A 17,770-nucleotide genomic window follows, 5' to 3' on the forward strand; every position below is an offset into this window, starting at 1 on the left:
CTGCTTGCTGGGTTAACCAGCCCTCTACGGACCGGTCTAGATCCCAAACATCGCAGGGCCATAGTTTAGTTTTCTCCAAAATTGGGAGCTGTGTACACCCAAGTAGATACAAGGCTATTACATACTTGTGTGCTGGAGTTTACACTCAAGCTCAAGTGATCACTGGTTAACATAAATCTGCAGAAGGCACTGGATAAAAATCTAGCCTGAGAACTCTAGCCGAGTTCCCTCCTCTTCAGCTCAGGAACGCCGAAGCCACAGCTGTCATGCCCTCACCCCTCCTTGATTGACAGACATAAAATACAAATGAGTGCAAGGCAAAAAAACCAAAAACTTTATTGTACACAGTAGAGATCAAACATTTATTTGGTGTACAAGACAGGGTTTCCCTTAAATGCACAACTCGATTTGAAAATAAAAGTTGTAAAATCTCCTCGATTGATGTATCGAATGGTCATAACAGATTTTTGCAGCACATGATTCAAAAGTAAAAGCAAAAAAAAAATTTGACTGCTAAAATAAAATACAATTGAGATCCGGTGTAAAAATAATTTTGTTTCCAAGAAATAATATAAACCCTGGGGACTTTATACATAAAATATAAAGAGCTGAAAGAGTGTGGATATGTTGCAATTATACAATTGCAATATGCCATTGCAAGATACAATGTGCAGAAACAGTCATACCAATATTTAGATTTCCAAACATTAAATTGTAAAAGGTATTCGGTGCAAAGCTTGAAGCAGGCATGTACAACCTGCAGCAGAATTAACTGTGTTACACAGTAAGCCCTAACCCCTGATTAAAGCTGTAACATTACCATCAAACTATTGGAACTCTATACTTCGGAGTGCAGTGCCATTAACAAAAAGATTTTGCCTCAAGTAAAAAAGGCAAAAAAACATACAAATTTAATACATTTTTTGGAAAATATTTTGAAAAATACCTGTCGACTGCTTTCCTTTTCGCAACCCACATCCTCCCCTCTCCAAGACAGTGATAGAATATTACCTCATTAGAGCTGCTTACGGGGAACGATTTGTACACAAATGTTATTGAATAGAACTACCTTCCCTAGAGCTGGTGTGAGCTATCAAAGAATTGATCCCAGCTAGTTTATTTGTAGAAAGACTGGATGACTGAATAGGAGGGGGCGGGGAAGAGGAGAAGGTAAAGAAAACTCAAAGTGGCAGTTATAAACCTGAATAAAGCTCTTCGTCCATTTGAGAAAGACAGAATGGGATTAAAACATTTGAAAATTTGTACATATACAAGTGTAGTTTAGAAAAGGGGCAAGAGGGAAAATAATGTATGCAAGGTGCCAAAGAACTTCAGGTTTCGAAGGGTTAAAACATCTTGAAGCTTTTTAAAAAAAAACAAGCTGTACTGTATTTAAATCTCAGGTAGACAAGACTATTATCTTTAGCTACTTTAATACAGCACCAGTTCGTATCCAGTCCAGGGAACAGACCTACATGCTATAGTGCATACAGTTTTCTTTTCAATTCTGACCCATGATACGACTGTGGGATTGTGCAAGTTGAAGCCCTTTAACATCAAAAAGGCAGCTGAAAGAACTGTTTTCAACGCAAAGCAGATTGTCATTACAAACGCTACAGTCACACGGTCTATCCAAGCTCTGTGAATGCCGCACTGAACAATCACAAATGCCACACCTGAACGCATTTCTGATAGTAACACACAGCCTAGTAGTTAGGCTCCCCCCTCCCCACCCCATAACTATCAAAGTGGAGGACTTAGCCATATTAAGTCACGCTTGTTAGTGCATCGTCAGTGAAGCACATAGCAGCTTCTTCAGTAGTGTGATGCTACTGTACAACTTTTAGGCTCTTGCATGTTCTGAAGAGCTGGATTCTTAACACAGCCGAGTGCAACAGTACCACATAGGATGCTCTTTTTCAGCTGGACAGTGATGCATTCAGTCACATGGGCTCCTGTGATTCAGTCAATATGCAAAGCCCTCTGGATACTGGAGATTGTTGCAGTGATCCATTTCCAGCAAGTAGGCCGCATTGTCATCAAAATGCGTGAGAGGGACAGTATCCTCCTTGTTAATAAGACAGTCGATTTCAGTTTTCAGGAAGGGGCGTTGATTGTCTGGGAAGGCCATGGAGAAAAGTGCCTCAGGGTCACACACAAATTTGTACACATATCGTTCCCCTGCAACCTAAAAAAGCAGAAAAAGAGATTTATTAGGATTATAGTTGTCAATCAACTATAATAATTTAGACTAGAGAATGGATTAAAAAGTTAGAATTAGACAATAAAATTAAACACAAAACACAGGGATACTCCCAATAAAAAAGTGTTAAAAATGATTAACCATAAGACATGACAGTCTTTTCAGATATCCGACGGGCACAATTTACATAAACACGCCCGTAAATCATTGTTTGAACATGTGTCATTTTGAAAGACTGAACACAACCCAACATTTATAATTAAAAACAAAAACAGAATTACACATTATAACACATTAAATCGTAGTGGGTTCAAAATATATAGTTGGATATTTAGGGTTGTTCTGATTGGATAGTAAGTGACCAGATTTCACACACATCCTGCCACTTTAAGTGAGGCACACTGTGTTGTTACCATAGAGGTCACCATGTTTTTTTAAAAAAATCTTGATCTTGTTCCCACCTTTTGCATGATCCCTTTTTCATAGTAATAGCGAAGCGAGCGGCTCAGTTTGTCGTAGTTCATAGCGGGGCGGTTCTTCTGGATCCCCCAGCGACGAGCAACCTGCAACAGAACAAAAAGAAAAATCTGTGTTTATATATTTGTAGATATGGACAAAGCACAAATGAACTCTTTTAAAAGGATGTAAAGATAAAGTGACCACAGACTGTGTGTGCAGTATTGATCTATATCCCATTAGCGTGCATTTCAGTAAATGCTGGAGTCGGAATTTAGAAATCGATAGAAGGTAATAGCAAGGGCCATAGGTCACCATTGTAACAGTAGTAGTGCATCAGCCACTTGCTAATGGGGCTGCTAATGTGGCAAGCATGATTTTAATGAGATTTTGGAAGTGTTTAGTCCTCATCGGCTAGTGCATCTTCAAAAAATAAGGATGAAAATGGCAGTACATCTGTTCCCAAGGATACCCACTCCAGTACTTTAACACGAGTACTGGAAACTGAAAATATGAATTTGTAGAACAAGACTGAACAGAGGAAAAAAAAAAGATAAAAGAAACAAATTGAATCAGAGTAATAAATGTTCTCTAAATCCAAGCAGGCTAGTGTATGTCTTATGGTCTTCCTAAAATTAGATCACTGGCCATCAAGTGTTGCAACTTAATGTGCCCTTCAAAGCCCTTGGAGGTCTCCAAGTGATCAGATGAACAAGATGCATGTAGCAAGCATTCATCATAAATGGATGCAACAACTAAGGCTTGTTCCAATACTGCATCCGTCACCTCTACCTCATGATCCTTATAATTAGGGCTAAAAATGAGCTTGCTCTCTGGAAACAATGAGTTGTATTATCACCTTGACCACTGACATGCAAATAAGAGAAGGAAGCTTTCGATTCAAATCAAACTTGATTCGGCAAGCCAGTAATTTTTCAAAGCCACAAGCAGGCTTCTTAGTTCTGTATAGCTGCTGTGATTTCAGTCATGATCTGTTAAAACATGCATCACTCAGACATGCTTAAAGCTCACATCAAGAGCACTACACATATTCACTTAATACAAGTTGCCCTGTTGCCATAGCAGCATAATCCTGTTCCTGAAGAGGGGTTTATCATCCACTGTTATTCCAAGCATAACTAAGGCCACTTTTACAGGTCACAGCCTTCTCTTACTTTCCTAACTGTTCTTGGTGATGCAGCAAATCCCAATACACTTACAAAACACACTGATATTGCACTCTCCAGTATTCATTTTTAAAGAAAAACAGACCATCTAAAGAGTTGAACAAAAAAGAATTTATTGTGAGCTATGTAAAACGACACCATCTACTTCATTGAACAATCTGATGGCCCTTTCATGGCAAACATTTATGCAATTTCATATGCAGTTAATTCCATGCATCAGTCTCCATTGGGAAGAAAGGAGGAGTGAGGAAGAGCACCATATCCCAAGGTATCCATGAATCAGGAGAGTCCTAATTGTGACCTCCCCTCCCCAAGTTCTGGCAACCAGCCCTTTCTTTTCAGCTGGTTTGTTCTGTTTAAATGTTATGGGACTGGAGGTTTGGAAAAAGGTTATTCTTTCTGCTACTGCCAGAACTTCTAGATCTGCTAGTATCAGCAAATGGAGGTATATGCAAATTGATTTTAAATCTGTCTCCTGCATATGTGGCCCACAAAGAAAAAGCTTAGACACCCCTGCCCAGGTCTTAATGCAATAACCATGCATGTAAATAGCAGGAACTAGGTACATCTGACCGTTAATTGCTGTATTTGGAGTTTCTCTCCAAAACAAATTTTATATCAATTGACCTAGAATTGATTTGTATCAGTCTATTTTAAATAGGGTGATCCTGCCACTCTCCAAATTTCACTCAGATCTGGATCCATTTACTGGCAGTACTAGTTTCCAGTAATTCCATCCTGTGCACAGCTGTCTGTACAAGTCTGAAAAATACCATGTGGTTTCACTAAAACCTTTCCTGGCTCCAGTGGGAGCCTGTATCTGATTCGCTCCATGGCTCCTTCTCAGTTATCTTAGCAAACCCTGGGCAGCAGGGTATGCCCTTGGGCTGTACAATACTGTTGTGAAGAGGAAATATTTTCTGAAGAGGACAAGATCACACCGGTATTTCTTCAAGTAATTTGTGGGGATCACAGCCATTTTGGACTGTGGAGCTGTGGGATACTAGCAAATTAAGACAGTTAATGCCACCCCTTCGTCTCATCCCACACACACATACAATATAAAAATACAGACAGCAGTTCCAGGCAAGCAAAGGATGTAACAAGTTACTTGAGACATGGCTGCACACAGTTACTTATCCTTATGAATGAAGACTTGTGACCACACCCTAACAGTACAGATGAATGGCTCTATTAAAACCCTGGGGCATAGCGGAAATCCTAATACGCATTAACAAGAACATGGCTCCATGGAAATGGGACTTCAATGCATACTTCTGAGCTTGTTTGAACTCTAAGAATATGCTGAGTTCCAGACCACCACTGAGTCCTAGACCCAGCTATTACATACTATTTCTAGGTAAACCTGAAATTAATGTGATGGCAGTTTATCTTCTTGCACCACACCAATGATTCAAGGTTATAAAGAGTACACAGTTGTTAAAAACAGTTGTGTTCCTTAAATGGTTACTTTGTCTTGTAACACTCACCAGTATGATATACCCTGATAAAAGATAATGAATTATTAGTAACAGAAATAAAATACAATTCATCTTATTCAAGTAATTCTGCTGAACTAAACAAATGCAAAGTTCAGGTGAGCCATTCCAATTCCCATTTTTAAAAAAAATCGGGTCGGCTCTATTCTTTTAGCTTTTGCTTTGCCGCAGCATCTCAAATACAAAAATAAATTTAATGTAATACGTTCTAGGGAGATCTGTTTATACCCAGTCACATTTTCACAGACATCCTTGGGATGGTGAAATCCGTGGAACCATCACAACCAAAGACTGACAGAATAAGGGTCCCAACATGGCACTTACCTCTTCGGGTTCAATCAACTTGAACTCCATGCCTCGGCCTGTCCATGCGATGAAATGGGAATTAGATGGATCATCCAGGAGGGTCACTAGGAACTGCCACAGCTGTAAAGAACCACGGCGCTGGTATGGCAGATTTTCCCGGTACACAGGGGATTCCTGCTTGATTTTATCTGTTAAAAATTTAAACCAGAAATGAGAAGCAGATTTCATTTTTCCTACGGACTGCTTTCCATCTCAACAAACACCTAGTCTCACAGAACTAAACCCCACCCTCTCAACAACAAAAAAAATCTTGCTTCGCATAAATCTGCTCAACAGAGGAGATGTCAGTATTTTGTATATTTTGTTTTGGTCTGAAGAATGTGTTCCGAGATTTACCTTTTCCACATGGTCGGTTCCTTCAAGAGCTGACAAAAATTCCATTGACGTGCACGAGTGACTTGAACAAACATTAAAGAGGAAAAAGGCACGTGCTGGACGTTATTGGCTCAATCTCTCCATCTCATTCTCACCCGCTGGCGCACACCGCGAGCAATAATGAATCAAAAATTACACACACAAGCACCAGCCTCGTTCCTCAACCACCACAAAGGGTTAGAACACAAAGGCCCTGATTCTTCCATTGTATATTTTTGGTTTGACGTGGAAGAATTAGTGTTTACATAATTATTGCTTCAATACTGTTGGCCTTTGAACTGAATCACCAACCTAACTGATTCTCCACATTCTGACAATGGTCACATTATCGAGAACACTTAGCAATGAACATTAACATTTTTAAAATAAAATTTAAAAAGCACCTTAAATAATTTATTAACAATGAGCCTCTATTTGGAATTGGCTTCCCCTCGACCCCACCCCATATTGTCCCCTTCTAGAAAGGTGTTGACTCTTGCTGGGGTATATGGTCCCCATGGGTGACTTGCCATTCAGTAATAACCCAAGTAGCTGTTTTTCAAGCGTGAATCCTGGTAAAATAACTTGACTGTTGAGCTGGGCCGGGGGTGGGGGGAGCGACATAGAACTGGCCCCAATCCTGTTCTTGTCTTACAACTACATGTGCACTTTCCAGCAAGGTCACTGGATGGTGATAAGCAGGAACCCTGGCTGATAACCACCATGATCCCACTAATGCCCTGGCTGAGATCAACTAACTTAGCAGCGATCAAAACCAATTTCCCTGGTTTAGTTCTACACAGGGCAGTGCCTTAAAGAACTGAACCACCATGGAATCTCTTTGGAACCATAGTTAACCTGAATTTAAAAGTAAGTTAAGTACATCACTTACTGTCAATCCTATCTGGAACCACACATGTATCATCATAGTACAGTCGGGGATCTTTCTCATAAGAGAAACCTGGGAAACAGATAAAGATGCACATCTTCAATTGACTAATCAGTTAGAGATAGATTTCCATTGCTAATCTAGTTAGACTCAGTCAGAAAATTCTCCAAGTAAAATGTGAGCTGCATTTAAAAAAAAATTTGTAAGTTGACATTGGCGTGACACAAATCCAATAGTTCCTAGCGAGTTAGAGATAACACTCAATTGGGATAGAGAGAGATACAGATTATATATGAGCTCTGGAACATTTGACAAATTAGTGGATTGATTGCTAGGTGGCAAATGTGGAGAAATGTGAAGTAGCAGAATTTATCAAGGGACATATACCCTAAACAGTAAGATCCTTAGAATGGAAGAACAAAAAAAAAAAATCTAGGAATGCAGATATATAAATTTTTTTTAAAAAAGGTGGAGCTGCAGGTAGAAAAGGCTATTAAAAGGCAATTCAGGTTGTGGGTTTTATATACAGGAATACTGAATACAAAAGCAAGCGATATTGGGGGTAATTTTGACTTTGTGCGATAGTACAAAATGGGTGCTAGCGAATAGGCAGCCCATTTTACATCTCTCGATTTTTATTTCCTTTGACTTCATTGACTGACATTATGAGCCAAATGGCCTCCTGCTGTGCTGTAATTTTTGATTATATTCCACAATCTTCTAACCTTGGATAAACCTTCAATGTTGCTTAGCATTCTAAAGATAAATCCTGGTGATATAGCTACATTCTTGTAAAGCATTTACATTAACCTACACTCAGTAACCAGAGGAGAAACCAAGACAGCCTTCCAGCAATGTGGGGATGGGAGGGAGAGCCATGGCGGTTGTAGTGAAAAGTAACCTTGCTGTTAATTTTTATACATATTCTGGTCTTAAAGTTGGAGTTTGTAATTATGTAGGCCAGAAAAGCTGATTGTTTCCTCTTGTAATCTGTGACTCAGTGGACAACACCTGATTAAAAATGCCATCAGGTTGCAGCATCTGAATTTTAAGGTGAGGTTTTGAATAATCTAGCCTTTTCTAAATATATAACCAAGCAATGCTTATTCAGGAAAAGTTGCATCCGTTCCTTTCGAGGTACAATTGCAGCAGATGCATTAGCCACAGATAGCACGGTTACCCAGAAAACCTACATAAAGCGACAGGAACAAGCAGCTAAAACCAGCAGCTGCCGGAGACCTCGGTAGATCAGAATGGTGACGGTTCCATTAAACCCGCAGGGTTCCAAAATAGATCTTTTTTTTTTTAAACACCTGCACTTTTCAATCAGATAAGTAGATATTTCAGCAAATTAAATAGAACAAACATTGTATGGCTTGGTGGTTAATGTATGAACTCTTCTTCCCCTCCCTCACTTAGTATTTATGTAACTTTTATTGTAGAATAGTTTGGTTTCTTGTTTGTCAAGAATTTTTTTTTTTTAAAAACTGCAGGTTTATACTTTAAAGCCTTTGTAAAGGGAAGAGTTTAAAAACTTAGGGCTGGGAATTTCCTCAGAGCTGCTCCTGCTCACTGCCTCCATAACTTCATCACAAGTGCGTCAGAAACTCCGTAAACAGGGCTTCTGCTGCATGTCCGTCGAAGCGATGGAGGTGGAGGGGCAGTTGCTCAGAGGATATTCCCAGCCCGAGCAACGATTTGCAATTATCACCTCAGTTCTGGAGTGTGTAATTTAACAAAATCCCTTGCCCAAATGCCTTCCCTCTTCTGAAGGCACCGACTCTTGCTGAGGTAGTTCCATAGATGCAGACAGCCATCCAGCAGCTGGCCCAAGTGGCCACTCTTCATGCATAAACTTTGGTGCCTTTCCTTAAGATTAACATGATATAATCTGATTTATCTGCCAGCTTCGTTCCGTATCTATACTAATGGTCTTAATAACCTGCTACCTGCAAGTCCTTTGCGCAGAATCAAAATACTGATTTCTAAATTCCGCCGCATAGCGCAACCATTAAAATCAGACTACTGTATGAGAAGTGCACTCCTGGGTTATTAGGGTAGTTATGGCCAGACCGGGCTGGGGCTCCATACCCTTCAGCACACACTATCACAACAGACAATATGAGAAAAGAAATGGGTGTCACTTACCTTCCTGGTGGTTGGGACCAGTGTAGTAGCTTCCGCCCGTCATGTAAGAGGATTGGCAATTAGGCACTTCTGTACAGAAAGATTTTGGAAAAAAAAAGATTTTAACAGATGGAGTCGAGAACAGTCCAAGAGAATTATAATAACGGTTTATTTAAATGAGTGACAAATAGTATGGGGGATTGCAACCCACGAACTTTTCAGGAACATCTCCGGGCAACTCAGCTCAGGTACCAAGACAAACAGGCATGCATCAAGAATTCACACACCAAGATGAGTGAAAATTAAATCTCATACAATCAGTCACCACTTGCAACATGAAAACACTATGTAATTGTTGGTCTTTACAGGAAAAGAACGCAACTTTAAAATAAAGACCATGTTTAGGCCCTGAAATTGCGAGACTCTGTGTAGCGTCTTGCTCGCCAGGAGGCAGGTGGGAGAAATGGGCACTGGGCAGCAGTGCTCCCCATTTTTTGGCTGTTGATTATTGCCTCTGTCTACATTGAAGTCCCGAAACTGCAAGATTCTGCACTAGGAGCAAAAACTCAGAATTCTGGGGACTTAGTGTAGACGGTCCCACCACTCACGAGAAACAGAATTAAAGACCTCATTTGCACCACACAAGGCTCTTTATGGAAGATGAATCTACTTAAAATGAATATTACTTTAAGTGTTAAAATCTAGTCACTGAATAGGGCATTATTGAACCCAAATACACATTCACCTTTTGTGATGGTACAAACTCTGCCTCTCTGCTCCCTCCATCCTCCTCCCCTCAGCAGTTTCAACTGCGGCCAGAACAGTTACAAGCCCCCAGACATCTACCAATTCCACTTTGAATCAGTCACTACAGAAAGAATGAATGTATGCATTTATATAGTGCCTTTTACAACCTCAGGGAGCCCCAAAGCGCTTCACAGCCAGGTGAAGTATTTACAAAGTGTAGCGTAGAAGACTTTTATATTGTCGCTAGGGGTTCGGGGGTGGGGGGAAAGTGGTGATGGTCAGAGACCGGTGACGTCTCTGTGCTGCTTCTTCCCTCCTCCTCTTCTCTCGTTCCCCCCCCGCCCGCCCCCAAAACACATTACAGAATGGCCTCACCCCTTCCTTCCCAGAACCACAATAAGGGTTCCCCTTGTCCTCACCTTCCACCTCACCACCTTCCACATTTAACGGATCATCCTCTGCCATCTCCAGCGTGATGCCACCACAAAACACATCTTCCCCTCCCCTTTCAGCATTCCGAAGGGACCGCTCTCTCTGCGACAACCTGATCCACTCTTCCATCACCCCAACACCCACTCTCCTTCCCAAGGCACCTTCCCGTACAAGCACAGGAGATGCAACACCTGCTCTTTCACCTCCTCCCTCTCCACCGTCGAGGGCCCTAAACACTCCTTCCAGGTGAAACAGTGATTTGTACTTCTTTCAATTTACCAAACTGTATTCGCTGCTCACAACGCGGTCTCCTCTGCAATGGGGATCGCTTTGCTAAACATCTCCGCTCAGTCCGCAAGCGTGACCCTGACCTTCCGATCGCTTGCCATTTTAATTCTCCATCCCACTCCCACTCTGACCTCTCTGCCTCCTACATTGATCCAATGAAGTTCAACGGAATCTCGAGGAACAGCACCTCATCTTTCGATTAGGCACTTTACAACCTTCCGGACTCAACATTGATTTCAATAACTCAGATCATAACCACTGCTCCCATTTTTCCAGACAGCAGGTGCAGGTAATGGTTCTGCTGTTGCTATTTACAGTTCCTCTACATCCATCTTTTGTTTCTTTACTTGTCCCATTACCACCCTCCTTGCCTTGCATCATCATCCATTTTGACATTTCATCACTCCTGCCCTCCATCCTATCACAGACCTTACCTTCCCTCTCCTTCCTAGCCCCTTTCCCTGGCTCTGTACTTGCTTAAAAACTGCTAAATCTTCAGCTTCTTCCAGTTCTGATGAAGGGTCATCGACCTGAAACGTTAACTCTGTTTCTTTATCCACAGATGCTGCCTGACTTGCTGAGCTTTTTCAGTATTTTCTGTTTTTATTACAGAATGTTGTTGACAATGGGAGTACCATATAGCTGTTGACAACACCCTAAATTGCAAAACCGCCTCAAAAGCTACTTGCAAGTAACCCAGAGGCGTGGGGCCCTCAAGACTCAACTTGCCAGCACTGCTCATTGATGCTCCAATAAGCGGTCTTACCCTGCTCCAAAGAGCAGCTGGCTTTCCCATGGTCCAAAGTAGGCCACGCAGTTACGTTTGATGAGGACGTTGCTTTGCTCTAATCTTGGTGACACAACTGTTGGCCTCAGGAAACAGCAGAGCTGAGCTGTACAATGGATCCAGATATGGAGAATTGGGAGGGCTTCACACCAGTCACAGCCAGAATCCAAGTCTACTGGCCCGTGTGGAACAGATTCGCACAGATCGGGAAGACCCTGGTTCAATTTGCAATATGTGTGAAGTTGGTTGATCTTAAGAGGCGTAGCAGTTAGGTTGAGACAATTGCCATATGGGACATGGACAATCCACCAAAACTTCCATACCTGATCGCTAAATAGTGACTCCTGCTGCAAAATGAACATGTGGACACTGTGTGAAGATGGGATCCGACTCAGTTGCAGTAACTCTTCCCTGACCCCCATGGGTCCCCAAAGAGTCTGCAAACATGTGAAGAACGCCACTTGGGCAATGGACTGGAATGCACCTGGATACCTTAGCAACAGTCAGCACTTTCAGGGGAAGAGAATCAGATTTGGGAACCAGCTTGTGCCAATAAGCTGATATTATAAAATAAGCCTGAATCCATAGCAATGATGCATATTTTTATACGCATTTACGTGAGGATCATTTTAAGATTTCTACTTTATCACTCGATTGCCTCGATTTTAAAATTCTCCTCCTTGTATTCAAATCCCTCCATGGTTTCGTCCCTCCCTACCTCTGAAACCTCCTCCAGCCCTACAACGCTCCAAGATCTCTGCACTCCTCCACTTCTTGCCTCTTGCGCATTCCCGATTTTAATCGCTCAACCATTGCCAGCCGAGCCTTCGGCTGCCTAGGCTCCAAGCTGTCGAATACCCTTCCTAAACCTCTCCCCCTCCTTTAAGAGGCTCCTTAAAACCAAGCTTTTTGTCACCTGTCCTAATTTCTCATGTGGCTCAGTGTCACGTTTTGTTTGATAACGCTCCTGTGAAACGCCTTGGGAAGTTTTACTACGTTGAAGGTGCTATACAAATGCAAGTTGTTGTTGCACTTGCTAAGCAATTTCCAAATTGCCTTCTGCTGACCAGCCTCCCTCCATTAGTAGAAAGAGACCGATTAATTTTACGGAACTGTGATGCTTTTGACTGTTTAGGAAAACTGACAAGAAAACTAGACAATATACTGCATTTAAAAAGCAATTGACTGCGGAATCTGCAACACAGCCATTTTAGTGAACTGGCATAATTTGATATTTATTGCCTTGCTGCATTTTGCTATTGCAAGTGGAAAAGGGAAATGATTGGGGTTGGTTTTTTTTGGAAAGGGGAGAGAAGGAGGAGTCTATTTATTAGAATAAATTCTCCATGCTGACTCACCACCACGTGAAGCTTGATCAGCCACGTCAAATCAGAACAGTATGTGACCACTGCCATTGGACTGACAGGTAACAGCAATATGTGCAAAGAAAGCATTTGTTTCTTGGCTGCCATCCATTTAAATCAGATTTCTTTGCCTGAAAAATAGCCTCTTCTGGATTTTTTTTTATCTGCACAAACCTGACATTTTACAGTGGTGAATGTAGACAGGGCAAGAGAGACATTTTTTTTTACATGAAACCATGACCTACATAAAAAAAATCTGTTCTGCTAAAGCCTTGGACGCCATTGTAGTCCTTTAGCTTTAAATGTTTACCATCTGCTTGGCTTTACTACAGATTGCCACTCACTGCCTTCTATAGGTTATGGTATTTTTAGGCCTAAGCTGATTAGAAGATCTTACAGTTAAATCAGAGCATCAAATTAATAACACCCTTGAAGAAACAGTATTGCAAACTACACAACAGCGTGATCCTTTAAATATCAAAGCTTAGCTATAGGCTCTTGGTGTTTTTAATACATAGAATGCTGGACTATAACAAAAGGATCTGCCACCTATCACAGGACAAAATATTTCCATTAGAAGGGAATTAATCCAAAAGCTGGTTTTGTGGGATTCCCCCCTCTCCTACGATGAAAGATTGAGCTAAATGAAAGGTCACTTTGTAGAATGTGCTCAGCTACGTCTATCAAGCAGCCTCCATAAATTAAACGTGCGAAATGCCAACCAAGGCATATCGCCGTGGTAACAAATCTCTCAGCTTGCTGATGTCAAAAGATAATAAAAGTGATGCAGAATACCCAAGGGCAGGAAGAGGGCCCAGGCTCATTCCTTCAAACCATCAACAAGCCATCGCTTGACAGCTAGAAAAGACTACATTTTACACCTCCTGAAGTAACAGATCAATGCCTCAGCAGCAGGCCTGAGTAGGAAACCAACCTGAGTCATAGCAGTAGTCTCTTGGCTCCTGCTTAATCCCGAGAGGGGGATGGAAATTCTGTCTGCTGGGACCTCCGACGCCTGCAGCAACGTGATCGTAACGAGAGTCGTGGTACTCCTGCTTGAAGCCCTGAGGAGACGGCGAAGGCATCGGTTCCGACATTTGCCGCTGGTAAACTTGCCGACTGTCACTGGGGACTACTGACTGGGGTGGGTACGGGTGGCATGGTTCAGACATCTGCCGCTGGAACCTTTTATGATAAAAAACAAAGTTGGAAACATTCAGTCACCTCTCCGAAGACTGCACATTGGGATATAGGGGCTCTTATTAGGCTGTTTATTACCAGACATTAAAGATTGAGTAAAAACCTTCTGCACAACCCAAAAAATTTTCCGACCCCAATGCTTCTGCACCCCCCACAATACTATGATTGGATTGTTGCTTGTTACTTGCAATAATTTGGCACAAATGTAAGTTGTTTGAACACTATACTCAGCCATACAAAGAAACCTCTAGTCCTTTGTAAGTCCAGGTCAAAATCTTTGAACTCCCTTCCTAACCTTCATCACATGGACTGCAGCGGTTCAAGAAAGCGGCTCACCACCACCTTCTCAAGGGCAATTAGGGATGGGCAATAAATGCTGGCCTCACCAGCGACACCCACATCTCATGAATGAATTTTAAAAAGTCACTTTGTGCAGGGCTGTCTTCAAACTACATTTTATACATGCCTGGTTAGACACACTATTATACGTGTGGGACTAAGGCGGGGGGTGAAAATGTGCATTAACTAGTTTGTCCATGAACACCTGGCCTCCCACGTTCAGAACATACAGGTTACAGTAGGATAGAATCAAAAGCAAAATACTGCGGATGCTGGAAATCTGAAATAAAAGCAGAAAGTGTTGGAAAAGCTCAGCAGGTGCGGCAGCATCTATGGAGAAAGAAACAGAGTAAACTTTTCAGGTCAAAGACCTTTCATCAGAACAGTATGATAGAATAGTACTAAAGGAATGTTGTTTTGGCCTCGTTACTACTTTCCCTTCGGAGAGCAAGTCAGCACATCTCCAAAATAGACCACTTGAGAATCCTTTGGCACCTTGAAAGGCGATCCCACACAAATCAGCTCTTTGCAAATCACCCGGGTCTCCGGCACCATTTTCCATGTAAAACGATCCTTCACAGCTGACTGCGGTCGGATTAGTCCCATTTCCACTTCGTATCAACCTGCCTGCCAAGCTGAAATCTATAGCACCGCTGGTATGTCTCCATCGGAACAAACACTTCCAGATGGTCCCGAGCCAGCATCCCGCGCATACCACTTGGCAGAAGTGAAAACCAAGAGTTGTGGGAAGCAAAAGCTGCCACGGAAGCAGGTGCCATCCAGGGAACTGCCGCTGCCCAAAATACTGCGCTCCTTTGACATGTCTTTCTGCACTCCTTCGGGATTTCAGCAGCATTAACGGGCCATTTATTTTGCTTATGCTCCCAAAATAACTCCAGCAAAACTCCATTTGCGCATAGTAACATGGAGATAAAGCTTTGACCTTAGGAATAAAATTTCTCCCTCTCCCCCTCTGCAGGGGAACATCAAACAGAGAGCCCTGTGCACTCTGCTGTATTCTATTTCTGCTGATAGCTCACCCCATTAGTGGTATCTGTATTTTAAAACTGTACAAAAGTTAAGTTTGTATTTTGAAAGTGCAGCGTCTTGGGACAAGAGTGTTTCCTCCATTGTTCATAATTAAAAGCCAAAGTAGAGTAAAATGTACCAAAATCATGTTTTCCCAGTAAATGTTAGCGTGCGCTCGCGCCCCCCATCCCCCACTCCCACTCCAATTCTTTGCCCTGCTGAACGTGTTGGCACACACTGGGGTACAGTTCCACAGGTGCTGCTAGTCTCCTCACTCAAGTTGCCAAGCTTCACATGAGCCCAGACAGTGGATTCTGGCAGGCTATTCACCCACATGGTGCATCACAACTGTCCTCACATAAATACACTTTCTAGCAGGGGTTACTAGTCAGTGATCAGCACAGAGAACCCTGAATGATCTTTTTTTCTCCCCCCTCCCTAGTTCAGGGATACCAACACCAATTGTGACATCCCTACTGTAGCCCTGGCTGAGATCAATGAATTCAGCACAGACCAGGAATCAATCCTTCTTGGTGAAGCAAAATTGATCGGAAAGGATTTCACAACATGCACGGATCGGAGAATGTCAGAAAGCGATGAGGAAGTGGGGCCATAATGTGCACTTTCCTGCAATCTGAAAGTCTTCATTCATGTACCACTTATAAATGCTACTTAGGAACCACCACGAGGCATTAACAAGATCAATCACACTCTTACCTGTGCTCTGGTGCATACTGGGACTCCGTCAGGGTCTGGGGCATCTGGAGCGGGGGTTGGGGAGGTCGAGGTACTGCGAAGGTTTGTTGCTGCTGCTGCTGCGGAGCTGGTGCAGGAACCGAAGCCTGCACGGGGGATGAAGTAGGGCCATGGGCCGAGGCTGGCACTGCAGGAGGGGGAAGGTGAGGAAGAGGGGAATTCTGATGGACTGGTGACACAGGAGTGGCCGGTGGAGTTAATGGCTTGAACCCAGCGGGAGGCTTCCTATCATAGGCACTGCAAATAGAAATGAAAGCACAAAAGGTTAGATCCTTTGCTGGCGATTCACTTCGCACCTCGTTTGGTTTGCATTTTAGGTTAGCAATGGTGAATTGTTGATGTGTAAATATAACACTTAGTACCATAAAGAGCTGTTGATTATGGCAGGTTTATTGAAAACTACGTGCCCTTAGGGGATTTCTGCAGCACCTTTGATGATAGACTTTATAGCATTTGGGCTACTAAAAGGATCACAGCAATGTCTCTTCTACCAGCCCCCATTCCCCATGCCAGAATTTCCTTCCCACTTCTCCTGAAGATAGCGACTCGTGATCTTCAAAATGAAGCCTTAACTTGTGAGCCTAGGTGCCTTCCAGGTCGAAGGCCTTCCATCAGAACTGGAAGATGTTGGAAATTATTGGACGCAGCATTCGAAAGCAGGAATGCTGGATGATATTTCTCCTCTCTAACCCAAGGGCAGTGAGGCAAATTATAGTAGCCTCACTTCCAGGAGTCTTTTTGTATTTTTTTTTCTTACCACAGTAAAATTCGCTCTCCAATTTACTTTACATCCAAACATATCTATAATCACTACACCATATGGAACTACAGGATACTCCAAGTTCATCCTGAATATTTCCAGTTTAACTGCAAGCCTCGATATGCAGTAGTGTGTAGCAGCGTGCACCATATGCTACAGAGTATGTGGTTATCAGACCAATTTAGAAACTTTAAAAACCAAACAAAAAAAAATTATATAAACATAGGTTCACCAGGATAGGTGATCATGGAGATGATTGTTGAATATTTGCCTCAAAACCAGACAGACAGTCTCAAGCAGGTTTTGGGACAACCATTGTGAAAAATAAGAACAGTTTCATCAGTGGCTAAACAAAAAAGTGCTATCATTGGAAGAACATAGAGGCAAACCTGGAGGTGGAACAATGGTGATGGGAGGATTGGCATGGTTGGAGTTACAGCAAAACCAAGACCGCCTAAGGAGTAGCCCCAAACCATGGGGTGAGGGGCAGTGGGGTGGAAAATATCCTGAGTCAACTTGGAGGAGAAAAATGCGAGGTAGCTTAAAGAAAGAGAACTTGCATTTATATATAGCATCTTTGATGCCCTTAGAATGCCCTGAAGCACTTCACAGCTAGTAAATTAATTGTGAAGTGCTGTCGTTGTGCAGGCAAAAAGGGAAGAACATGAACAGTTGAAGATTGCCCAAGTCTAAGAATAACTAGTGCGTACCTGTAACTGTAGAGGCAGTTTTCTCCATAGCTGGAACTGAGGCTCTGCTTGTGACGGCAGGCCACATCCGTATTAGGACTGTGGGCTTCTCGCTTGATCTTTGCTGGGGGAGGTCCATGAAATACCACTGAAATAAAATAAGTTCACGTTGTAACTCTAGCTGTAGAAAGTGACAGATGCGACACGAAGATAGACAATGACAAATACGTACTAACTAGAGTGTGATCGGACATTAAGGGACATCCATAATTGTCAAGATGAAAGTACCTGGGGGGGA

General features: G+C 42.4%; 1 protein-coding gene across 2 annotated transcripts in view; it reads right to left on the bottom strand.

Moving 5' to 3' along the window:
• Nucleotides 1–311: 311 nt before the first annotated feature.
• The window catches only part of LOC137323845 (ETS translocation variant 5-like), a 28,413-nt gene continuing 10,954 nt past the window's right edge, over nt 312–17,770 (bottom strand). For both annotated transcript variants that reach the window (XM_067987845.1, XM_067987846.1), the window contains 8 exons: nt 17,494–17,620; nt 15,985–16,260; nt 13,634–13,884; nt 9,103–9,171; nt 6,958–7,026; nt 5,670–5,839; nt 2,665–2,766; nt 312–2,188 (listed from right to left, as the gene is read on the bottom strand). In XM_067987845.1, the coding sequence (XP_067843946.1) occupies nt 1,967–2,188; nt 2,665–2,766; nt 5,670–5,839; nt 6,958–7,026; nt 9,103–9,171; nt 13,634–13,884; nt 15,985–16,260; nt 17,494–17,620 (1,286 nt within the window). In that variant the 3' untranslated portion in view covers nt 312–1,966. The remainder of the gene's footprint in view (nt 2,189–2,664; nt 2,767–5,669; nt 5,840–6,957; nt 7,027–9,102; nt 9,172–13,633; nt 13,885–15,984; nt 16,261–17,493; nt 17,621–17,770) is intronic.

Source organism: Heptranchias perlo, chromosome 7 (assembly GCF_035084215.1).
Source record: "Heptranchias perlo isolate sHepPer1 chromosome 7, sHepPer1.hap1, whole genome shotgun sequence".
Taxonomy (NCBI): Eukaryota; Metazoa; Chordata; class Chondrichthyes; order Hexanchiformes; family Hexanchidae; genus Heptranchias; species Heptranchias perlo.